The sequence below is a fragment of the Macaca nemestrina genome, chromosome 12, assembly GCF_043159975.1.
Source record: "Macaca nemestrina isolate mMacNem1 chromosome 12, mMacNem.hap1, whole genome shotgun sequence".
Classification (NCBI taxonomy): Eukaryota; Metazoa; Chordata; class Mammalia; order Primates; family Cercopithecidae; genus Macaca; species Macaca nemestrina.
In genome coordinates, this window is record NC_092136.1 from 58,010,630 (window position 1) to 58,037,388 (window position 26,759).

General features: G+C 38.0%; 2 protein-coding genes across 2 annotated transcripts in view; one reads left to right on the forward strand and one right to left on the reverse strand.

The window, feature by feature from the left end:
* LOC105488793 (olfactory receptor 8U9-like) overlaps nucleotides 1-23,890 on the reverse strand; it is a 48,536-nt gene extending 24,646 nt beyond the window's left edge. The window contains exons 1-3 of the mRNA XM_011753223.2: nucleotides 23,780-23,890; nucleotides 22,580-22,687; nucleotides 21,604-21,707 (exon numbers count right to left, since the gene is read on the reverse strand). Of these exons, the coding sequence (XP_011751525.2) occupies nucleotides 21,604-21,707; nucleotides 22,580-22,687; nucleotides 23,780-23,890 (323 nt within the window). The remainder of the gene's footprint in view (nucleotides 1-21,603; nucleotides 21,708-22,579; nucleotides 22,688-23,779) is intronic.
* Nucleotides 23,891-24,442: 552 nt separating this feature from the next.
* LOC105488792 (olfactory receptor family 5 subfamily P member 3) lies at nucleotides 24,443-25,368 on the forward strand. The gene is given in 2 exon segments (XM_011753222.2): nucleotides 24,443-24,587; nucleotides 24,590-25,368. Coding segments are annotated over 2 exon segments (924 nt in total).
* Nucleotides 25,369-26,759: the final 1,391 nt, after the last annotated feature.

Consider the following 26,759-nt stretch of genomic DNA (forward strand, 5'->3'; position numbering starts at 1 on the left):
GATAGCATGCTTGGTGCTGGGCTGGAGATGGGTATGACAATGACATTGTCTTTGTTCTTATGGAGTCTAGTGGAGGGTTCGTAAAACATTCCATAAGGGGAAGTAAGCCAAGTACTTTTGGAGCTGTACAGAGTGCTGTAGGAGTTCATAAGAGGGAGAGATTGAATGTGGATGGTGGAAATGGAAAAGCTTCATTCATTCATTCTTGTTCCCTTTTAAAACACATATTGCCCCTCTTCAATGTGCCAGATGCTATGCTAAATGAAGGTGATACAAAGATGAATAAAACGTATGCCTGCCTTCAATGAGCACACAGACTGGTACAGACTGGTAGGAGAAACATGCATGTAAGTAACTAGTTACAATTCACTGTGGGCAATGCTCTGAAAGAGAGGAATCTCCTAACTCAACCTGCTTGCTGTGAAGGCAGTGCGTGGCGGTGGAGGATCAGCTGTCTTAGGCAACACTGAATTGTCCTAAATTTTAAGCTGGATATTTAAAATTATAAATGCAATATATCCACTTGGCGAACTTATCAATAGGACAGAGGGATAGAAATGAAAAAACAGTTTCTCTGCTCTACCTCCAATGTAATTACTTAATGGTATCCAGTGTTAACAGTTCCTTTAATATTCTAAAAACACTTAGGTATAAACAAGTATCAATACACACAAAACACACACACACACACACACACACACACACACTTTTCTACATAAATGAAATCATACAGTTTTGCACCTTTTCTCTTTTTACACTTAAGAAGTATTTCCATGATAAGAATACATGGACACATAGAGGGGAACAACACACATTGCGGCTTATTGGAGGAGGGTGGGAAGAGGGAGAGGATCAGGAAAAATAACTAATGAATACTAGGCTTAGTACCTGGGTGATGAAATAATCTGTACAACAACCCCCGTGACACAAATTTACCTATGTAACAAAACTGCACATCCTGTACAGGTACCCCTGAACTTAAAATGAAAGTTAAAGAAGTATTTCCAAAGCAGTTCATAGAAATCCATGATATTTTCATAACTGTATCATAATATATTAATAAGTTCTGTCTTAATGGATATTTAAATGTTTACGATTTTATTTCTTTTTTTCCCCCTATCTCAAATAAAGCTTGCGTTCATATGTCTAAGCATGTATGTGGATTAAAGATAAACCACTAGGTCAGGCATAGTGGCTCAAGCCTGTAATCCCAGTACTTTGAGAGGCCGAGGTGGGTGGATCACGAGGTCAAGAGATCGAGACCATCCTGACCAACATGGTGAAACCCCGTCTCTACTAAAAAAAAAAAAAAAAAAAAAAAATATTAGCTGGGTGTGGTGATGCGTGCCTGTAACCCCAGCTACTCGGGAGGCTCAGGCCTGAGAATCGCTTGAACCCAGGAGACAGGTTGCAGTGAACTGAGATCATGCCACTGCACTTCAGCCTGGTGACACAGCGAGACTCCATCTCAAAAGAAAAAAAAAAAAAGACAGAAAAAGATAAACCACTTGAAGTGAAGTTTGGGTCAAAATGTATATATTCATTTTACTTTTTTGATGGTGATTGACAAATTGACCTCCAAATAAATTTCACCAAGTCAAACTCCCTTCTAACAATATTGGGCAAGAATACTGATTTTCCCATACTTTTATCCAAAGTTTTATTAAGTTTTAAGCCTTTGCCACTGTGATAGTGGATATTGGTAACTCCTGTAGTTTTGTGTGTTTTTATGAGTAGGAGTTAGCATTTTTCAAACAATTATTTGCATGTATATTTTTTTCCCTATAAACTGTCAGTTCATTTCCTTTGTGAATTTTTCTATTAGGTTGATTGATTTTCTAGAACATTTTATTTCTAGGAGGCCTTCGTTTATGAAGGAAACCAGCTCTTTGTCTGATACATGTATTGCAAATTACTTTTCAGTTTGTCAGTTGTCCCTTAACATGGGTATGATAATTACTTTGTATGCTATGCAGTGAGTTTTGCGTTGATTTCAAATTTATCAATCCTTTTCCTTTTGAATTCTGATCTTTGCAATATGGTTAAATGAAACATCTTCAATTTAAAATTATTTAAAAAATTATCTCCTGTTTTAGTCCAGAGACTGACTTCATTTCAATTTTATATTACAAACTTTGATTTTCCTGGAAATTTAATTTTGATATAAGGAATGAGGCAATCAACACAGTTATGCCTCAAATAAAGACAGGAATACACTCTGAGAAATGCATTGTTCAGTGATTCTGTCATCGTGTAAACATCATAGAGTGTACTTATACAAACTGAAATGATATAGCCTACTATGCACCTGGGCTATATGGCATAGCTTACTGCTCCTAGGCTGCAAACCTGTACAGCATGTACTGTGCTGAATATAGTAGGCAATTGTAACACAATGTTATTTGTGTATCTAATCATATCTAAACAAAGAAAAGGTACAGTAAAATACAGTAAAATAATATTATGAGATCACCATTGTAAGCCGTCTGTTGTGGATTGAAATGTCATTATGTACTGCATGACTGTATTTTTACTTATTTCTTCAATGGCTAGCCAGGTGTTCTAATGCAACTTATTGGTGAAATTGTTTTCCTGCTGGTTTTGTTGATTTAAAACTCCAGACTTATCCTATATTAATACTAAAACATCTTGAAGTACTTGGGTCAATTTATGATTTCTTTTTTTGTAGTCTTTTCTAGAACCAAGACAACACATTTTTTTTTTTTTTTTTTTTTTTTTGAGATGGAGTGTCGCTCTGTCGCCCAGGCTGGAGTGCAGTGGCCGGATCTCAGCTCACTGCAAGCTCCGCCTCCCGGGTTCACGCCATTCTCCTGCCTCAGCCTCCCGAGTAGCTGGGACTACAGGCGCCCGCCACTTCGCCCGGCTAGTTTTTTGTATTTTTTAGTAGAGGCGGGGTTTCACCGTGTTAGCCAGGATGGTCTCGATCTCCTGACCTCGTGATCCGCCCGTCTCAGCCTCCCAAAGTGCTGGGATTACAGGCTTGAGCCACCGCGCCCGGCCAAGACAACACATTTAAATTAAATAGTTATATAATTCATTTTATTATCTAGTAGCAATTTTTCTGGCCATTCTCAGGTGTACATTTTCCAGATGCAGTCTAACATTATTTTATCAAGTTCCAAAAAAATCCTGTTTGTACTTGGAATGCTATTGCATTAAATTGATTTGTCAGTTTAAGGGAAAATTGACATTTTTACAACTGAATCTTCTTTTCTTAACTGTGGTATTTATTTTATTGATTAAATAATTTCCTAAATAGAGTTTTATTTAAACTTTACAGATATACATCCTATGTATTTCTTTAAATTCTAGTCACAGGTATTTTATCTTTTTGTTACTATTGCAAATTAAATCTTAAAAAAGTTTTTTTGTGGTCTATTTAAGTATTATTTGCATACAGCAAAACTACTGATTTTTTTATAAATTAATTTTATAACTCTCTTCCTTACAATACTTTCCTATCATTTAAAAATAGTTTTCTGGTTGATTCTCTTGGGTTTCTTAACTACACAATCATACATTATGAAAGGATGTGAATTTCATTTCCCATTTCTCTAACATATTTTTGTTTCTTTTTCTTCTCTACTTGTATTGGTTAGTACTTCCAGAGCAATGTTAATATATAGTAAGAGTGGTGGCAATTTTTACCTTTTAACCTCTTGAAGGATGCTTCAGAAGTATAAGGACATTCTCAGGCATTCTAGACAGAGGGAATAGCCTGTGCAAAGTTACTGAGGTTTGAGGAAGTCCAGGCGTTAAAAACTACAAATATTTGCTATGGTTAGAAAGCAGGCTTCCTAGGAGCAAAGCTGCCTTTGGCATTGGCAGGGCCCAGGGCAAGAATAATAAATGAAGACCCACATACAATATGCCTAAATATTTAAAAGTTAAAAATCAAGATAACAAATTACTAAAATACATTTTATCCTCCCTCCTTAACAAGTATACTTATATAATATCTGGAAGGCAGAGTTCTTGGGATCCTTGGAATCACAGGCTGGAAGGCAGTTTTGTAAGGAGGACTCATTGCTAGCTCACATGACTGCAGTTGCACAGACACGCGAGCAAGCATGTATAAGCTCTGTTTACACTCCTGCAAGTGGCCATCCCTTGGCCACCCATAAGGCCTAGTTGTGAGAACATGAGCAGCATGGTTTACCCTTACAAGGACGATTTGGTAAAGAGACACTTATGGACTCTGGGAATAAGTTGGAAGCCTTTTGAGCAAGGAACCTTAAGGTCTCATTACTAGGAAGATGGTCTAGAAGGGGTGGATACCAGGGACTGGAAGGACACATCCATTTGGCATCATAGATGCCTTGCCCCATGGAATGTAGTGCAGTAGTAAGAAGCCCAGAATGGCTCTGAAGAATGGGGCCAAGGCAGGGTCCCTATTGTTTGGATCAAAAGGTGCTACTGCTTGTGAGTTAGTGATAAGAAACATGGCTGGAAATGTGTATCTGGGCTAGATAACAGAAGGCCTGGTATCCCTCTATAAGGAGTTCAGTCTGTATACTGCAGAGAGTCGGCAGCCTTCAAATTGAACTGAGCTGGCCATTGGAAGATGGAAAGAACCTCAAAATGTGAAGGGTGGATTAAAGGAGCGTTTTGGGTACAGAGGACAATTGAGCAAGGGGTTCAGCTAGAGCAGCCCAGAGCATGCACTGGTGACTGTGGGCTTCCTTTTGGGTGAGAGAAAATGCCTATGGAAGAGATTCATGGTGGATAAACTACATGTGAAAAGTTTTGGATGTCAGGGGGATGCAATAACTAGTTCGGTAGTGAGCATGGACCCATTGAACACTTGAGCAGTAGAATTGACTTGACCAGCATTCAGCTTTCATGGAGGTGGTCTGGCAGTATGCGTGGATGGTGTGAAAAAAGAGAGCCATCAGCAGGGACACCGGCTGTGACATTTTCCATGTCAGACAGGATCAGGGTTTGAACTAGGGAATCATGGCACAAATGAAGAAAGGAGATAGGCACAAGAAGTATCTCAAAGACAGAGTTTGTGTCACTTGGCAATTGACTGAGACTCTAAGTTTTCAAGTCTGGGAGACCAGAATAATGATAATGTAAGACTTAACAGTTTAGTATAATTTTACCCCTTACTTCTTTCCTAAGGAGATCTGACACAATTTAAACACACACACGAACAAATACACACACGCACTCATACCACAATTACTATCGTAGAATTCAAAAGTAGAAGACATAATTGAGAGAAAAGAGGAAGCAAATTTCCCCACTATATTTAATAACATTGCTATGTTGTTACTTCGAATATGTTCAACATAGTAAGTCTAGGCTAGGAGTGGAGTAGGAGAAAATAGCGTTGAATTCAGCTGGAAGGATGGACAAAGGTTCATTGCACAGTCAAAGCCAGGATCCTGGTTCAGGAGCCATGGATATACAGATGATGGAATGAAGGGTGGGAACCAATGAGATCATTCAGGGAGAGAGAATAGTGACAGCAAGAGATCAGAGATAGACCTTAGGGTAAAATTTATCTTTAATGGGTGGGGCAAGGAGTCAGCAGGGAAGAAAAGGTGCCCTAAGATATCTAACAAGTAGTAAGGAACCTTGGAAATAAGAGCATTTCTGACACTCCTGGCTTATGGTAGATGTAACCTGTTTTGTTGTGATCTTATCTCTCTCAATCATAGCCTAACACAAAACCAAACCTCTTCAGGCATTGCACTTAGACAGTCTTACCCATTAAAATATTTGCTTGTAAGTTTTTTGTTGTTTTGAATTCTGTGCCGTCTAAAGGTAGCAAAACATTCTTTTGGATTCATTTCTAGAAGTGACCAAGTCTTCCATGTGCATTCGAACAGTTACCAATTCAAACTGAGACATGGAAAGGTTTAGTAACTCTGGAAGAGTCTAAAAAGCCAGTGTGGAGATTCTAGCTTTAACAGCTCTTGCCTGGCAGAAGATATATATATATTTTTTACTCTGTTAGCTATTATTGATGTGATTTCATATTTGCCTCTAAAGTTTCTAAGACATGGTTAACACATTCTAATTTGGAGGTTTTAAAAAATTTCCATTCCATTAGCTAAATATTTATATATCATTTTATCCTATGAAAATGTTATTTTGCATTCCAAGGAACTTCTAATTGAGTTAATTTTTAAGTTTAAGGATTACTAATAATATCAAGACTATTAGTTTTTAGAATATAACTAGACCTGATGATAAATTCCAGGAAAAACAAAATAGTAAATCTCTAATTATAAATATTTGACTTGTAATTTTCTACTTAAGAGAAAATTTGTGGTCTGCTTTTTAAAAAATGCTGAGATTTATTCCATTATTCCAGTATTTTTTGTATTTTGCTGGCAATAGACACATTCTTTATTATTTGCACATTCCTCATCAAATCTGTAATTATGCACCGTTTCTGTTATCAATAAAACAAAAGAATCAGGAAAAAAAATGCTGAGATTTAATTACTGTCAAACTTAATGAATCCAAATAACGAGTAGTTATCTGAAAACTTTCAATATGCCAAGATTCATTCTGTTTTACATATATTATTTTATTTAGTACATAATTATTATTTTCATTATTTTCTTAAGGAGGAAACTAAGGCATGGAAATGCTCAGTAGTTTGTCAAATTCCCAAAATAGATGAGCCAGGATTTGAAACCAGGTAGGCTGATTCCAGAGCCCTCTGCCTAAACTATCTCTCCATTTATGATTTCTCAGTGTTCCAGAGCCCTCTGCCTAAACTATCTTCTCCATTTATGATTTTTCATAATTTTGTTTTGCCTATTTCTTTCTTGCAAGATTAGACTCCTGTGAGGAAATTTTAGGCATATTGGAATGAGTTCAGTAACACTTCCTCTTAATTTGTTCTGGCACATTTACAATTTATTGTGTTTAACCAGTATGTTCAACATTTGACAACTCAGTGCTGTTTCCTTCCTTACCTTTACTCTTCATGGGGAAACAATTCAAACAACTTGGTGGAAGAACCTAAGAAATATTCTTAACTCTTAGAAAGTGAAAGAACATAAACTCCTTTGAGAATCTGATGAAAGCTAAGTACCTGTCCCTAGGAAGATTTCACTTACATAAAATTTGGCTTGTGATTTCAGAGGCTTCCTATGTTTGTCAGGTCACTGCTGCGGTTTCCTCATAGAATAATGCGCTAGTTTAAAAAATAAATCCCAGATTTCCAAGTAAGAGCCAACCAATATTTCCCCATTTCATCTCTGGTGGAAACAAAGCACACCTGTCCCAAAGCCCTGCCCTCTTCACAGTTCTGGAGCTGAAACCCTTCTCTAGGCTGCCTTGTGGCTTTAGCCACGACAGCCTTAGAAGTAAATGCAACTTACCAAGTGCCTGTCAGACAATTAGTCGGGATTCCCAGTGTTCTAGAAGCATCCATTTAGTGCATTTCCAGTCAGACAAACAGGCTTCTTCGTATCTGCCTGGAGGCCTTGGTTTCTGTTCTCCGCAGAAACTGTACTTATAAAATGTAATGAGTCTGTTATCTCTTGTGATTCCAGAACTTCATGGGTACCAAGGGAACAGTTTATACAGAGTTTCTCTGAGATACATTACATTTGATTTAAATCACCCTTGGGAATTAAAATCCCTAAATCATCCCCATAACTAATGATGACTCAGGTCATGATGCTTTGGTACCTGTTCTCAGGATGACTCCCACGTTCAGAACCTTGGGTGTGATGCTAGGAGACAGCCATCCTCCCTTTCCCATGACATCTACAGTGGGTGGCCTTAAAGTTGTGGCTGTAAATGTTTTATGGGGGGCTAGCTAAGATTACGCAAAGATTGTATGACTAGGATGCACATATAGGACATTTTTGCTTGCACAGAAAAGATGATCTTGGTTAGCATATTTATCCCAAAAGATAATGTAAGAGAAAAGTAGTGTTCATTTCTCCTACTGTTGTGTATTTCCCATCAAATCAAATTAAGGAGTCAGAGACTGAATGTTCTAATGGTCCTGTAGACCTCCTCCCCTTTCTCCCTTCTCCATTTCTCTCTGGATTGAAACTGGGGCAATCCATGCCTCCTGGTGTGGTTAGGGTCAGTTTCTCAATGCAGCTGCCCTTTTTCTCATGGCCACTGGGGAAAAAAAGATTAGAACCTGGTTGTCTAGGTCATTAGTTGTAGTGATTCAGCACAGCCCTTAAAGTGCAAGGACACTGTCTGCAACCTTGGCATTTAAGTCAAGGCAGAGTTGAAGTCAAGAGCATTCTCAAATTAGAAAGTGCGTTTTCTCTCCCTCAGCATTCCTGGAGTTCATTAATTCACACCAAAGAGGAGGAAACTGGAAAAAAAATACAATTGGGTCAGACCTGGAGGTTTGGTTTTAGTGGTCTTTCTTAGTCAACTTTGCCAATTTCAGTAACTTGTAGAAGGTAAATCTGTGACTTTTCATTCTGGTGAGGGGGGAGAATATCTAGGTTATATCTAGTGGAGAGTGCAATGTAAGTTTGATTTGCTAATTGAAGAACTCCATGATTTTGCAAATGCTGTAGTTGCTCACCACCAGGTTACCTTAACAATAAGCCATAGGACATCTGTTTCCAGTCCCTAGGACTGTGTGCCTATCTTGAGTAGTGACCAAAGGGGCCAGAGTTAGGGATAGAATCAGAGAGCCAGCTGAACTACTGCCATTTATGTCACATTTCATCACTATCATTTCACTGTCTAGTCCCAGTACAAATGGTAATGTACTTTTTAGCAAGAATTGGTTTTTCTATGGAATTCTTATTGCATGATGAGCCAATTCTAGGAATTGAATATCTGGGGTGAAATCCAGCCAGGCCTTCTAAAGACTGGGTTTGCAGAAAGCACAGGACCTTGCGGATTTTGTCTGGGTGAATGCCCGGAAGGGAGGAGATGAAGGGATCAACTGACACCGTGTGTCTCACAGAGCTAAGGAAGACTGACTTCGGCACTTTTGAACCAGCATTTACACTATGCCACCCTATTGCTCACAAATCTGAGAAAGAGAAATTCTAAGTTCAGGGGTGTTAGTCATCAGCGAGATTCTAAAGAGGGGGAAGGTGTTTTTAAGGATCTGCTTGGTCATGATAATTTTTTTTTTTTTTTGAGACAGAGTCTCACTCTGTCCCAGGCTGGAGTGCAGTGGCGTGATCTCAGCTCACTGCAAGCTCCACCTCCCGGGTTCACGCCATTCTTCTGCCTTAGCCTCCCCAGTAGCTGGGACTACAGGCACCCACCACCATGCCTAGCTAATTTTTTGTATTTTTGGTAAAGACAGGGTTTCACCGTAGTCTCGATCACCTGACCTCTTAATCTGCCCGCCTCAGCCTCCCAAAGTGCTGGGATTACAGGTGTGAGCCACCACGCCTGGCCTTGGTCATGAGATTTCATTCTAGTTTTGGGGAAGGACTCCTGTTAAAGGAAGGTGCATATATGATTCATGCATTCAACTGGGGATACACTTTGAGAAAGAGCATTCTCTAGATTGTAAGAATCTTGGTAATATTCATTCTTGAAGGTAATGACCAGTAGGTGCTAGGGACAGAATTCAAAACCACTGATACTTTGTTTTACCACTACTAGGAATTCATGTGGGGTTGATGATTCTTTCATAGCACCATGGGTGGGTGGGCGCTCTGAATTATCCTGTGTGCCCTGGAGTAGCTGAAGTGCTGCTGCATTTGGTTTGAGGCTTAGATTTCCCTTGATGAAATGTTTCCCTATTAATACAGTATGGAGTCGGTTAAGCTCTGAGGAATGTCCACCTATAATTCTGTCTTACTCTTAACGAAATTTAAACAGGGTTAGACGAAGTGCTGGTACTATCCTGGAGTGGGAAATTTCAACCTTCAGAGTAAAGGAAGGCTTTTTCACTCCTGCATTTACTTTCTTTGTATCTAATTTAACAGGCTGGAAGAAGTGCTGGTACTATCCTGGAGTGGGAAATTTCAACCTTCAGGGTAAAGGAAGGCTTTTTCAGTCCCGCATTGACTTTCTTTGTATTTGTGAGCCATGTGTATGTTGTGACATCCCATAGAACAGCTTAGTTGTCTGGCCCAGGAAAGTCTCTGCTCTTTATGACCTGAGAAAAGACACTCTAGGCTGTGATGACATTATGACTAACACAGCTTAAATGCCCAATTGTTTGCATCCATCAGATTTATTTGAATGACACAACATATCGACCTACAGGACTTATTCAATAACATGTGCTATAACAGAAAAATATTTTTCCAGAAAATGATTCACATAGTACTTATAAAATTTTTAATAGTACAATTGACTTGTGTTGTTTTCCTTCAGAGAGGAAAGTCCATGGGTGAGACTAACTCAGAATTTTTACTGCATGAGCTCAAAATAAACAGGTGTTGTGTGATGTAAGAAATGAATGTCTTCTGTATTCCCCACCCACATGCTCCATAGAGTATGTAAGAGAAAAAAGAAATGGCATGAAGAAAATTTTTATTTGAGAAAAAAACAACCAACCACTCAGCAAAATCTTAAAATATGGACTGTTTCTTTTGTTTTATACAGAACATTTTGGTTTTTTGCATTTGATATTTTTGAAATTCATGTTATCTCAATTTCCAAGACCAGATGACACCAAACAGATTGGGCTTCAGTTTCAGCTTAATTAACAGCAGAGGCTTTAATATGCTTCCCTTTGATGCACATTCAATAGTCTTTTTATTTGGACCATCTCTGGGAAATTCCTTCCCTCAGAATGCCTTGAAGTGTATGAAGGGGGTTCAGCATGATTATGGCTGTGGTTACCTGGTACAATTTAGGACAAGACTTGAGCCAGTTTGTTTTGTAATCTCAGAGAATAAGGTTGGATAGACTCAGGATTGAGAGGTGGAAGACATGGCTGCAAAAAACTTCAGAGGGGAGAATCCTTGGGGCCAAAGCCAGGATGGATACCTGAAGGATGAAGATAGTCCTCAAAGCACTGGTGATCTTTAAGGCAACACCAGTAAAAAAATCTGGCAGTCTTTTGAGCAAAACCCTAACAGGTAAGAGTTAGAGTCTGAGGAACTGTGTAAGACTAGAGACAGACGATTGTCCAGTCAGCACGCAGAAGCAGAGAGACTGCCATTGTGTGTGTCCTTGAACTCAAGTGAGGCTGGGCCAGCAGGTCACTTTGAACTTCTACAGTCACTATGACTGTGTGTAGCTCACAGAGTGTCTGATGGACCTGGATTGCTCATAGGATACTCTGGCCAGGAAACGGTGATCCTTGGCAAGTGGGACATGTAAGAAATAAATCTGGATAAAGGTGCCCATCATGACATTGGTTGCTCTCTGTAAAATGAGACTGTGCAGTATATTGTGGGAATGGCAGCAGCCCATACAGACTGAAATGTGCATGGAACAAGAGAAATTCCAACCAAATTGGAGTGTCAGGATTGGCTCCTGCTTCCATATGAGGATGAGGACATTTAATATTAAGAAAGATTTGGAAAGAGACCTTTGATGCTCTTGATTTTTGGGGAACACATGGAGGCACTTTGGTCTGGTATACTGAGTCTCTGCAGTCGTTTTGTTCCTCGAAATTTTTTCTTCTGGGGAAAAGATAAAATATTCACAGGCATTGAGGAAGACAATGAATAAACAGTGGGATTGAGATTAGATGTAAATAGCTTTCCCCCAGCACATTTTGGTGTTAGTTCTGCAAACATAACTCCAAAGTTGTATTACTTCATTCATGCCTACAAAGAACATTAAACATGGTTTTTAAAAAATTGACATTGCTCCTGTCTCACCCCAAGCCATTTAAAAATCTTTTTCTCTTATCCCTTCCTTGATTTACACCACTGTAGGCCTGCATTCTGACAATATTCCATCTTACATCTGAGCCTGATTTTAGCCATTAATTTCCCTTTTTATATTTATATTTTGCTTAATTTTATTTTTTATATGTCAGTTTATTTTTTTCAACCTTTAGATTTAGGGGGGACATGTGCAGGTTTATTACCTGGGAATGAAAATATCTAGGTGAAAAGGTAATCTAGGAAAATGTTCAGTGGGAGGACTTCTGATGATACCTCATGGCTTGATATTTTTATTTTAGAATATAGTAATATGCCACTGGCATGGGGCACTATGGACTTCATATGATTTACAGCATGAAGATAAGACAAATGTATGATAAGATTATAAGATGCTGTTATTTGACTGGTATTCCAGGTGTGTCATCCTCCCACACAGATGTCCAAAGAGCTGACAGAACATTCATTGCTACACTTACACCCTTATACCCTTTTCTTTCCTGCTCTTTCAAATATGACATTAAGTGAAAATGTCCTTTACTGATCAATCAAATACCTAGAACTATAGCATTAATTAACTAATTCATGCTTCAAAGCTGTTGTTACCTACTAGGGTGTCTATAATTATTTCTAGCCATGCTATTTTCAGAATTATTTAAACTTTTTCACAAGTGCATGCAGTTGAATAAGAAGACCTATTGCCTTTAGTCTATGCACTTACTTTATGCCTAATTTGACATTTTACATTCTTTCTTTTCATATTTTATATTGTTTTGCTTTTTAAATTGCACATTATTAATCTTTGAATGCTCTTCCCCCAAGTATTTAATTTGCAAGTGTACACACTTAAAACACAATTTGTATGTAACTTGGAAAAAATGGAAATATGCATCTCCTTAATTATTATTGAACTTAGTTCAGAAAAGCAATTTGATAAAACAGGACATGAAGATGAAGATAATTTTCTTTAGCATTTTACTATAAAATAATATAGTAAAAGATTTTGATATCTTTTTGGCCAGGAGTTATTTCTACAGAGACAATTTTTAATGCAAGGTTAAAAATGCCTTCTTTCGTCTTATTCTCACTCTTCTTAGTTTCACTATTTATGTCAGATTCTGTTTGCTTGAAAGCCGGATCCCGACCATTCATTGAACCTTTCTGAACTCTCACTTGGTTAACATGTACACATTTGCACAGACTGATCTAAGAGATTATTTTCAAGCCTGTTATTGGTTTCTGAATGAAACCTGACCAAATGGTCACTGTCAGTGGTGGGGCAAACTATAGATTCAGACAGTACTCACCAGTCATCCACAAAGTAGTTAGTAGGGATTTTAGAAATTTTATTTAAAAATGCCGGTTTTGTTCAATTTCAGAGAGCCAGGTAGTTTCAAGCCCCAAAGGGGGAAATGGTGTATTTCTTAGTATTTGTAATTGCTATTTGAATATACATACATATATATACACACACACATATATATATATGTATGAGAATTAATGACATCCCCTGTTGCTCTAATGCCCCATTATCTGGGGATGTGCTGTGACTTACAGATGTATCAGCTTGAGCTGCTAGGGAAGCAGGGGCTGGCAGAGATGTTGTCTCACCTATGAGTCCTCTGGGGCTTTGTCTTCAATTCTGCACCTCATCTTCCGTTCCAAACACAGTGGATGTGAACCCCTGGACTAATCTTTAGACTCAATGGCGTCTCTAAAATTGACTATGAGCAGAGGTTACCCTGTTCCCTGAAGAGTCATTAAACTGTGAGCCAACTAATCCAAACCCAAAGTCTAATTTCAGGTAACCAACTTTCAGATCAAAGGGATGTAATTGTACTAATGAGCTATAAAATGTATTTGCTTATGATTACAATAAATCAGCTCTGGCTTCAGATCAGAGTCAGTGTGCTAGTAGAACTGAATAATAATGATAATAAAAATAAGATTATTTAGCTCATTTTCCTGAAGAAAGCAATATTCCTTTGACTTGCCATGTTGGCTGGGATGAGTAGATCCAGCGGCCTCCATTTGAACCTTCCAATATAATAGCTCCAGATTCCCTGGATCCAGGAGCCAATATTGGGGTAATTTTGGTAGTTGATGACCAAACCTATTCCGATTCTAAATCTGGTTGATATTGGGCTTACAATAAGGTGAAATTAGGTCAAAATTCCACTCACATCCGGATTCTTATAAGCTTTCTCTACGATTGGCAGACTGGACAACAGCGGACTTCTGGACCTCCAAAAATTAGTGCAGCTCAAAGTCAGGTGTAATAACTCGTGAAAGGTCTGGGTATTTCCCTTTCTCATTAATAATTACCTTTAAATAGCCTCAAAATCATTTGGAATGGATGAAGAATGAGAGTATATATGTGTATCCGAATATGTATGTGATGTTACTGTAAGAATTTTTTCTCAATTTACAAAATATTTCTTTAAGATACTCTAGATCTCTGAATTGATTCAGGTCAGAATTGTGTGAGGAGCTTTCACTACATTTCATGGTATTTCAAATCAGTTTCCTTTCTTGCTCTCTGTCCCTAGAATGTATTGAATCATACATATCAAGTAGCACCTTACTGGGTTGTCCAGCAATGATTTTAAGGCCATTATATTTAATTAGCCACCTCTAAAGTTCCCTGTAGGTCAGACATTTTTGTATACTGTTATGATTGCCCTATCGACCTTGGTGTTATACTTTTAGCACACATATGATCTCTGTCACTTTGGAGTTTTGGTATCATTATTGAAATTGATCTCATTTAGATTTGCTATTCATCTCTTACATCTCAGAGCTACAAAAAATATCTATTTCAGTACTTCTTAATAATAGTTATGCTTCTTTACCAATGAGTTCAATGTCATGGAGTAGAAGATGCTCCTGAGATCTTCTTGGAAGATGCATACATGGGCTACATACATGGAATGCACATGATAAAACCAGCTCAACATACCACATCTTCCCAAACTTTCAATTGTCTCTTTTGGAAACACCAAGGAATTTCTTCTGGCCTTCATTTTACTCAGGCAACTGTTCAGTGTACGTTTTAATCAACCAACTAAATAAGTAATTAGAACCATGTCCATATGTTCTAGCTAGCTGCTATGGACGGAATGTATGCTTCCCCCCCAAATCTGTATGTCAGAAAATCTAATTGCCAATATGATGGTATTAACATGTGGGTTCCTTGGGAGGTGATTATATCATGAAGGTGGAGCCTTGATGAATATGTCAGTGCTCTTATGAAAAAGGCCCCAGAGAACTTCTGTCAGCTTTTATTTAGATTCAGGAGGTATATGTGCAGGTTTGCAACATGGGTATATTGTTTGATTTTGAGGTTTGGGGTACACATGATCCTATCACCCAAGTAGTGAGCATAGTAAGGAATAGGTAATTTTTCAGCCCTTTCTCCACTCTCTCTCCTCCCCCTCAGTAGTCCTCAGTGTCTATTGCTCCCATCTTGATGTCCATGTGTACCCAATGCTTAGCTACCACTTATAAGTGAGAACATGTGATATTTGGTCTACTGTTCCTGTGCTAATTTGCTTAGGATAATGGCCTCTAGCTGCACCCATGTTGCTGCAAAGGATTGATTTTATTTTATTTATTTTTTATTTTTAAAGTAATATTAATCTATTTGGGGTGTTGGTGTCTTTTTTTATTATCATATTTTAAGTTCTAGGGTACATGTGCACGACATGCAGGTTTGTTACATAGGTATACATGTGCCATATTGGTTTGCTGTACCCATTAACTCATCATTGACATTAGGTATATCTCCTAATGCTATCCCTCCTCCAGCCCCCTAGCCTACAACAGGCCCCGGTGTGTGATGTTCCCTACCTCACTGTGTCCAAGTGTTCTCATTGTTCAATTCCCTCCTATGAGTGAGAACCTGTGGTGTTTGGTTTTCTGTCCTTGTGATAGCTTGCTCAGCATGATGGTTTCCAGCTTCATCCATGTCCCTGCAAAGGACATGAACTCATCCTTTTTTATGGCTGCATAGTATTCCATGGTGTATATGTGCCGCATTTTCTTTCTTTTTTTTTTTTAATTTTGGGGTGAACCTCCATACTATTTTTCATAATTGTTGTATGAATTTACATTCCCACGAATAGCATACAAGAGTTTCCCTTTCTCCACAGTCATGTCATTTTTTTTTGTCATTTTAATAACAATCATTCTAACTGGACTGAGATTATATCTCATAGTGGCTTTGATTTATATTTCCCTAATTATTAGTAATGTTGAGCATTTTTTAATATACTTGTAGGCCATTTGTATGTCTTCTTTTGTGAAATGTCTATCCGTATGTTTTGATCTTTTTTTAATTATACTTTATGTTCTAGAGTACATGTGCACAACATGTAGGTTTGTTACCTATGCATACATGTGCCATGTTGGTGTGCTGCACCCATTAACTCGTCATTTACATTAGGTATATCTCCTAATGCTATCCCTCCCTGCTGCCCCCAACCCACAACAGGCCCTGGTGTGTGATGTTCCCCTTCCTGTGTCCAAGTGTTCTCATTGTTCAATTCCCACCTATGAGTGAGAACATGCAGTGTTTGGTTTTCTGTTCTTGCGATAGTTTGCTGAGAATGATGGTTTCCAGCTGCATCCATGTCCCTACAACGGACATGAACTCATCTTTTTTTATGATGTGCTGCATTTTCTTAATCCAGTCTATCACTGATGGACATTTGGGTTGGTTCCAAGTCTTTGCTATTGTGAATAGTGCCGCAATAAACATATGTGTGCGTGTGTCTTTATAGTAGCATGATTTATAATCCTTTCGGTATATACCCAGTAATGGGATCGCTGGGTCAAATGGTATTTCTAATTCTAGATCGTTGAGGAATTGCCACACTGTCTTCCACAATGGTTGAACTAATTGATACTTCCACCAACAGTGTAAAAGTGTTCCTATTTCTCCATATCCTCTCCAGCATCTGTTGTTTCCTGATTTTTTTTAACGATTGCCATTCTAACTGGTGTGAGATGGTATCTCATTGTGGTTTTGATGTGCATTTCTCTGATGACCAGTGTTGATGAGCATTTTTTCACGTGTCTGTTGGCTACATAAATGTCTTCTTTGGAGAAGCTTCTGTTCATATCCTTTGCCAACTTTTTGATGGGGTTGTTTGTTTTTTTCCTGTAAATTTGTTTAAGTTTTTTGTAGATTCTGGATATTAGTCAGATGTGTAGATTGCAAAGATTTTCTCCCATTCTGTACGTTGCCTGTTCACTCTGATGGTAGTTTCTTTTGCTGTGCAGAAGCTCTTTAGTTTAATTAGATCCCATTTGTCTATTTTGGCTTTTGTTGCCATTGCTTTCGGTGTTTTAGTCATGAAGTCTTTGCTCATGCCTATGTCCTGAATGGTATTGGCTAGGTTTTCTTCTAGGGTTTTTATGGTTTTAGTTCTAACATTTAAGTCTTTAATCCATCTTGAATTAATGTGATTTTATTTTTTAATGGCTGCATAACAGTCCATGGTGTATATGTACTATATTTTCTTTATGCAATCCACTATTGACAAGCATCTAAGTTGATTCTGTGTCTTTGCTGTTGTGAATAGTGCAGTGATGAACATATGAGTGCATGTGTGGTAGAATGGTTTATTTTCTTTTGAGTATATATCCAGCAATGGGATTATGGGTAAAATGATAGTTCTAAGTTCTTTGAGAAATTTCCAAACTGCTTTCCACAGGGGCTGAACTAATTTACATTCCCACCAACAGTGTATAAGTATTACCTTTTCTCTATAGCCTAACCAGCACTTGATATATTTTTAACTTTTTAATAGTAGCCATTCTCACTGATGTGAGATGGTATCTCATACTATAATGCTACAGTAACCAAAATGCATGGTACGGGTACAATAATAGACACATTGACCAATGGAACAAAATAGAGAACCCAGAAATAAAGAACAATGGGGAAAGGACAGACTATTTAATCAATGGTGCTGGGAAAACTGGGTAACAATATGCAGAAGAATCAACTCAATCCCTACTTCTCACCACATACAAAAATTAACTTAAGGCGGAGTAAAGACTTAAATGTAAGACTTCAAACTATAGCAATCGTACAAGAAAACCTACAAAATATTCTTCTGGTTTTTGGCCTAGGTAAAGAATTTATTACTAAGACCTCAAAAGTAAATGCAGCACCCCCAAAATTGACAACTGGGACCTAATTAAATTAAAGAGCTTCTACAGAGCCAAATAAACTATCAGCAAGGTAAATAGACAACCTACAGAATGGGAGAAATATTTACTAGCCATGTATCTGACAAAGGACTAATATCCAGAGTCTATAAGGAATTTTTAAAAATCTGGAAGCAAAAAGCAAATAACTCTATTAGAAAGTTGGAAAAAGACATGAACAGACAGTTCTCAAAAGAAGACATGAGTGGCCAGCAAACACATGCAAAAATGCACAACATCACTAATCATTAGAGAAATGCAAATTAAAACCACAATGAGATATTATCTCACACTAGTCAAAATGGCTATTATAAAAATGTTTTTAAAAAGCAGATGTTAGCAAGGTCGCAGAGAGAAAGGAATGCTATTGTTGGGAATGTAAATTAATTAATTCAGCTCCTGTGGAAACCAGTTTGGAGACTTCTCAAAGAACTAAAGATAGAATTACCATTTGACCTAGCAATCCTGTTACTGGGTACACAGTAATCTGTTCTCACATTTTAATACATTGAGTAAACAACAACAGGCTGTACCTTCAACACTTTGTTTGTAAATCTGCTTATCTAAATATCTAAGTTCATCACTTATAAGTTGTGCTTTCCACATAACTGCAGGTCATAATTAAGCTAGACTTTCTGTCACTATCTAACAAGGATCACTTTTTCTCTAGTTTCAAAACAGCATGTTCCTTATTTCTGTTTGAGCCCTCACCCAGCCAAGTGAGCTAAAACACATGACCCAACTCTATGCTTTCTACAAGAAAGTCACTTCAAATATAATAATATAGGCAAGTTGAAAGAAAAATAATGGGTCAGGCGTGGTGGCTCACACTTGTAATCCTAGCACTTTGGGAAGCCAAGGCAGGTGGATCAGGAGGCCAGGAGTTTGAGACCAGCCTGGCCAACATTGTAAAACCCTGTCTCTACTAAAAATACAAAAATTAGCTGGGCATGGTGGCAGGCGCCTGTAATCCCAGCTACTTGGGAGGCTGAGGCAAAAGAATCACTTGAACTCGAGAGGTGGAATTTGCAGTGAGCCGAGATTGCACCACTGCACTCCAGCCTGGGCGACAGAGTGAGACTCCATCTCAAAAACAAAAAAAACAAAACCCAAAAAAGAAAGTAAAATAATGAAAAAGACATAGTATGTAAATATTAATCAAAAGAAAAGCAGTGGCTGTATTAATATTGAATAACGTAGACTTCAGAGCAAATAAAATTACTGGAGGTAGAGAGGGATATTAAATAAAATAATAAAATTCTTGAAATTATAAAAATGTAGAAGCAGGGAACATATTAGAGGATTCCTGAAGTTAAGGAAGGCATGGGGATGGGACAGAGGTTGTTGTGGCTATGAAAGAGTAATGTGAGGGGTCATTATGTTCATAGAAATGTTCTGTATCTTGACTGTATCACTGCCAATATCCTCATTGTGATATTATACTACAGTTTTTCAAAATGCTTTTCATTGAAAGAAATTGGGTAGAGGGCATATAAGATATCTCTGTATTACTTACATTTCTTAAAACTGCATGTAAATCTACAATAATCTCAAAGTAAAAAGTTTAATTAAAAAATAAAGGTAGTGTCATCTAGAAACATACAGAAAACATAAGCACTTATTTTTTCCCAGAAGAATTTTTATTTTGAAGAGAAATTATGCTGGTACACTGTACTCTTGCTTATTCCTATAAATCTCAAATAGTTACAGTGGTTTTAGCAGTTCATCAAAAAGTTTTATTAAAAAATTCTAATGCATACTAAAAATAAATAAATTTACAGATGTTTTTAGACTTTTTTTTTCAGATGAGGTCTTGCTTAGTTGCCCAGGTTGGAGTACAGTGGTGCAATTCTAGCTCACTGCAGCCTCAAACTCCTGACTTCAATCCATCTTCCCATTTCTGCCTCCTGAGTAGTTGAGACTACAGGCATGAGCCATGACACCTGGCTAATTTTATTTGTATTTATTTATATTTTTTGTAGAGATGGGGTCTTGTTATGTTGCCCAAGTTTGTCTTGAACTCTTGGCCTCAAACAATTCTCCCACCTTGGCCTTCCAAAGTGCTGGGATTACAAGTGTGAGTCACCATGCCCAGCAGCAACACATATTATTATGAGCATACGTACCTGTAATTTGCATTGTCTTGATGAATTTTCAGTGAAATTTTTATAAACAAGTAGTGTACTCAAGAGGCTATATCCCAAAGGACCCCAAATCTCATAAATATCACCTTCCTATACAGTAACAACTCTTTGGAATTTGTCATTATTGTTGATGTACATTCATCCGCAGGTAATAATTTCCCTTTTCTATTGATACAGGAATGTTTGTTTCTCATTTCTGTATTAGAAGTTAAGGTATAGTTTTTTAAAGGAAATAATCATTTGTTGAACATCCACTTATTTCTATGATCGATACTTGGTATTATCATGTACATCATCTTATTCAACACAAGAATCATGTGAAGTATTTTTTTAAACAAATAACATAATGAAGAGTTGAACAGTTTATGTAAAATTTCCAAGATTCCATAGATTGCTGGTGACAAAGCTGAATCTAATCCCAGGGCCGTATGTTTCCAAAGCTCATGGCATTTCTGTCCAACACATCGCTTCCATGCTGTAATAGCACGTATAACTGACTCTGAATTTCTGTTATACACATCTATCTTTTCTAAAATTTTAAACATTCATTCATTCTTGGGTCCATGCCACTTAATAAAGTCCTGTACAAAGATAAGGAAGATAGGACTTTAGAGTTCAAACATGTAATTGCATGGTGTTCCTAACAGCATACTATTGATCAGTTAATTCACACATAAAATTATTCAGGCATCTCAGTTCAGAATAAAAGTGTGAAAATAATGTGGCTGGATGAGCACATGACTTTGATGCCAGTGTGTGTGTGCATATGCATGTAGTGTGTGTATGTGTGTGAGAGAAAAAGAGAAAGACGAGTGCATGTGTGTGAGAGAGTTCAGTCTGCTTTATACCAAATTCTTTAAAGAAAAATACATTATTCTTTAATTTTGGTTGATCTTTAAAAAGAGAATTATGGCAACTTTTGTGATTGCTATTGTTGAGGAGCAATAAAGAATGGAAGTTTCCAAGACTAAATAAACCTTATATTAAATGATGTAGGAAAACATTGAATTATCTTAATTTTCTTCCATAGAAGAAGATATAATTGATAAAAATGGAATTAAATTGTTGACATGTGAAATAAAAATTCCCTCTTTTATCTTATCAGCTATAGCACCTCTTTTGGTTTCCTCTGTATGGTCTGCCTTTCATCTTCCTCTGCCTTTCATTCATTCCTCTCTACTTTAAAAAAATACTTTTGCTTCTCTTTTTTCTTAATTCTAATAGCGGCATCAGTTGGATACTTAAGATACATAGGAGCAAAGAGCAAAGTGTTTGCAGACTCCAGAGTGAAAGTAATCTATTGAGAAATTTAAAGCATTGTCTTCATATGGATGTGTATAGACTGTAGTGGATTAATTTACTATGCTGAATCCTAGAATATCAGCATTGATTTTAAAATGTCTCAGCTTCACATTAGCTCAGGCAGACCTGTGATTCCTGAATCTCTTTCATAGTGCTCTCACCAATTTGCAGCCCATTCCAACTGGGCACAATTGTGACTGCTTGATGGTTCTCCCATGTACTGAGCAGTTATTTTGTATATCCTCAGACGTCTAAAAATTGAGCACTAGAGTAGGAAAAAAAAAAAATAAGATAAAAGTTAATTTCCTTCAGGAGCCATTTCTTGCCCAAGATAAATTGTTTATGTTCCTTCATTCACTTTAAGACTCTGTATCTTCTGCTTCTCTTTACTCATATTCCCACCCAATCAACATGGAATTTCTGTATCAGCAACCCTAGTTTTGTAGCAGCCACTGCAACATTCTTCCCCATTTTGCTGATGCCCTTTGGTGCATATTGGTCTTTCTATGCTGTAATCCCAACTTCTATTACCAATTCAGTTTACTTTTTCATAAAGTCATGATACCTTACAAATACAGACACAATTATATTTTCAAATTTTTTTTCATATTTATGACAAAGTACACTTTTTATTTTTATGGTAATTTCTCTCTCCTTCATAAAAATTAACTTCTCCTTTTGAAAATTTTCCCTCAACTCTCCATGTTTAGTTTAAACATTTTATATAATATCTGTTCATCTTCATTCTTCCCTGTCCTAGTAAGATGTTCTCTATTTCTAGCCAATTTTTCAAAACCCCATATGAAATAACAGCATAGGTGGAGATCAAAGTCTTCACAGACCATATGTAATATTCAAGATGCATACTCCATAAAGGTAACCATGACTAGCAATGGCAATTTTGGATCTACGTGAACTTACCACTGCAGTAATCTCAGAAATGACTATCACCGGAATCTAGTTTTTTTTTTTTAACTCCAGGATCTTTGACCCTTTTATTTTACCTACTAGTTTTTCTCATTGGTTTTAAATTCTTCAATAGGGATGACTTTTCCTAGGGTGAGATACTGGGATTGCCTCAAAACTGTTAAGTCACTCCAGGTCAGCTGAGTTGCTTGCCTATTCCCCCTTCCTCACAATCTTCACAACTTTGGGATTAGTTTTCACTCTCCCTTCTGCTCTTTCAGCAAAGAAAATCCTAGTGAAATCTGACTCCTCATCTATCAGGCACTCAGAACTGTTCAGCTGAAAACAAAAGCACAACTCCCTAGGTACTGGGCACTGAAGGAGACTATCACCTGCCTCACAGAATTGTCATTATCTCTCAGCTGCATCTTTATGTGAATTACTGCACTGCAAAATTACCCTTTCAAGAGTAAATGTATTATTTATATATTAGCATAATTTTAAAACCTTTTTTTTAAACATGTAATGAACCAAATATACTTTCTGATAGTCTATAGTCTTCTTTAGAAATTATAGAAAAGATGTATAATATGTGAAATAAAGATAGTAAATGAATTAGAAGTAGTCCAGGGATATGGTTCTTCATTTTAGCTCAGTTTCCAGAAAGGCATTTGATCTGAAGTTAGTTACTTAACTTTTTTAGAGCTTAGTTTATAATTTTATAAAATGGGAGAAATGGAGTGGATTATTTCTATGACCTTTTTTTTTGAGACAGAGTCTCGCTCTGTCGCCCAGGCTGGAGTGCAGTGGCCGGATCTCAGCTCACTACGACCTCCGCCTCCCAGGTTTACGCCATTCTCCTGTCTCAGCCTCCCGAGTAGCTGGGACTACAGGCACCCGCCACCTCGCCTGGCTAGTTTTTTGTATTTTTTAGTAGAGACGGGGTTTCACCGTGTTAGCCAGGATGGTCTGCATCTCCTGACCTCGTGATCCGCCTGTCTCGGCCTCCCAAAGTGCTGGGATTACAGGCTTGAGCCACCGCACCCGGCCCCTAGGACCTTTTTGAAGCTGGGCATCCTGTAAGAAAGCTCTCCTGCTTTTCTTGCTTTTTCATGATTTTTCTCAAGCAAGTTGGTATGGAGGAAGGCTTTCCAGAAGCTGACCTACATACAGATGCATGTTTTATCAGACAGCAACTATTAAGATAGGGCTGGATATTTGTGTGCTGTAGAAGGCCGGAATCTTCTGTTAGCAACCTAGCCCCAGCTTATGCAGCGTCTTGGGCACAAGTTGTGTCTTTGGAGCCTTCTAGGAGTAACCTGATCATGTCTTCTCCAGATTGGCTCACTATCATGAATCAGTTAGCTTGATCCTGAGATAATCAGGAGCTAGCTCATCTCCTCTTTCAAACCTCAGTCTTGTTCTGTTTACTTGTCTGTAAGGTGAGTGCATTACTTCACCTTCTGCCTCCGTCCAGACTTCCTGGACATTTGGTGTACTTTCCCTCAACTGTGAGATCTCTGGGTAGGGACCACAGCCCATTGTTGAGTTAAGTGACCTCTTCTTGGTCCTATGGATTAGCATGCAGCTAATGTGTTTGACCTCTGTTTGGAATTCAGAATTCTTAATGACTACACATCTTTGATACAAGAGATGATACCTCAAACATCCTTTTGAACAGCCGCTCTTTTCCATGAGTCTTGGTCTGTTCTGACATTTATGTCTCCCTTCAATCATGTCTTTGACCTAAGAGGATTGAGTTACTGGATTCTTTATGTATTCTAGTGGCCATCTCTGAGATGTGCTCACAGAACGCCTAAATTAAACATCAATACAAGTTGAGTGTGTTAAGTTAAAAAAAAAAAAAAGATTTTTCTGAGTATTCCTGACCTTACATCAGTGAACATTTATGTTTTTAAGTCTTACATGAGATATTGTGTGTGAAAGCATTTTCTTCCCAAATTTACATGAGTACCTACATTGTTATATATTTTTATTAAATAGATATTGTAAAAATAAATGTGCAATTATAGCATTTAATCCCATTATAATACTCATTTGTTTTTCTTTCAGTGGGCACTATTCCCAATATAGATGGGCACTGGAAACAACACCGCTATGGTAGAGTTTACTCTTTTGGGGTTATCTGAGCATACCGCACTATGTGCTATTTTATTTCTTGTGTTTCTGAGAATTTATGTTGTCACCTTAATGGGTAATATCAGCATAATCATGTTGATCATCATCTTCATACACCCATGTACCTTTTCCTCTGCCATTTGGCCTTTGTAGACATTGGGTACTCCTCATCAGTCACACCTATCATGCTCATGAGCTTCCTAAGGAAAGAAACCTCTCTCCCTGTTGCTGGTTGTGTGGCCCAGCTCTGTTCTGTACTGACGTTTGGTACAGCTGAATGCTTTCTGCTGGCTGTCATGGCCTATGATCGCTATGTGGCCATCTGCTCGCCCCTGCTCTACTCTACCCGCATGTCCCCCAGAGGCTGCATCATCTTAGTGGGCATGTCCTACCTGGGTGGATGTATGAATGCTTGGACATTCATTGGCTGCTTATAAAGACTGTCTTTCTGTGGGCCAAATAAAGTCAATCACTTTTTCTGTGACTATTCACCACTTTTGAAGCTTGCTTGTTCCCATGATTTTACTGTTGAAATAATTCCAGCTATCTCTTCTGGATCTATCGTTGTGGCCACTGTGTGTGTCATAGCCATCTCCTACATCTATATCCTCATCACCATCCTGAAGATGCGCTCCACCGAGGGCCGCCACAAGGCCTTCTCCACCTGCACCTCCCACCTCACTGCAGTCACTCTGTTCTATGGGACCATTACCTTCATTTATGTGATGCCCAAGTCCAGCTACTCAACTGACCAGAACAAGGTGGTGTCTGTGTTCTACACGGTAGTGATTCCCATATTGAACCCCCTGATCTGCAGCCTCAGGAACAAGGAGATTAAGGGGGCTCTGAAGAGGGAGCTTAGAATAAAAATATTTCCTTGATGAAACTAGTTTGAAGAATTTGATATATTAATATTCTATATATAATAATAATAAGACACTGAGTGTTTGTGGTCAAAATATATCTGTCCATAGACCATCACCCAGTGTGGAGCTTTTTAGTCAATCATGAGGGTAGATTTTCAGATAGAATAGGAAATTGGAAGTCCATCTTGCTTTACCTTTAATAAAATTGAATTACATTTATAATTGAGAATGCAAATAATTTCACATGAAAAAATGCTTTATCTGTTGAAAACCCTTTAAAAATTTTATTCTGATTTTTTCAAGAGTTGTTTTCTGCGATAAGTTAAGGCATACCTTTAAATCTTCAGACCCCGGCGTGTGATGTTCCCCTTAATGGGTGCAGCTCACCAACATGGCACATGTTTACATATGTAACAAACCTGCACGTTGTGCACATGTACCCTAGAACATAAAGTATAACAAAAAATAAAAAAAGAAAGAAAACGTTGGAAAAAAAAACCCTTCAGACTGTGGCCATTTTCAACATCAGCTTATCCTGAGATACATGCCTGATAGCTATAGTTGTTACTGAGTACATTGTGCGAGAAAATGACAAAGGAACCATAGTAACATTGCTGGAGATGTTCTTCTTCCAGAAAGGTTGCCTGCTGAGAATGAGCTTGGTAGACCCACAACAATCTGGTCTGTGTTTCTATTCTCTGTCTCCAGCATGGTTATAGGGGTCCCAGAGAAGAACCTGTTAGATGCCCCTGACTAGCCTATGAATTTATCTGTCAGATCAAAACAAGTGACTTCTGTGTGAACGAGAAGGGTTTCTGAACTCCTTAGAGACTGAGTGGAAAAAAAATCAGGCAATAACTTCCCAGAGGAGAATCTAGCTTATAGTGTGACATTGTGGCTCTGAGGAACAATCTTTCAGAGTAACTCATTCATGGTCAGATCCTCATCCTACTCAGGAAACTCAAGGGGACTAGACTGCCTCTCCCCTGAAATTATGTCTGCCCCTGGAGAGGCTTAATCAACCTCTGTATGCTGACCACTACCAGATTCATTTCTCTTTCCTGTCCCCTCTTTAGTGTTTCAGACAACAATCCCAACATTCTGTCAATAGAACCATAGTGTATCAATCATTTCATTCATATATTTTTTATTTTGTACATTCAAAAACTATATTTGAGGCCAGGCACAGTGGCTCATGCCTGTAGTCCCAGAACTTTGGGAGGCCAAGGCAGCCGGATCACCTGAGGTCGGGAGTTCAAGACCAGCCTGACCAACATGGAGAAACCCTGTCTCTACTAATGATACAAAAAAAAAAAAAAATTAGCAGTGCGTGGCGACGGGCGCCTATAATCCCAGTACTCAGGAGGCTGAGGCACAAGAATTGCTTGAACCTGGGAGGCGGAGGT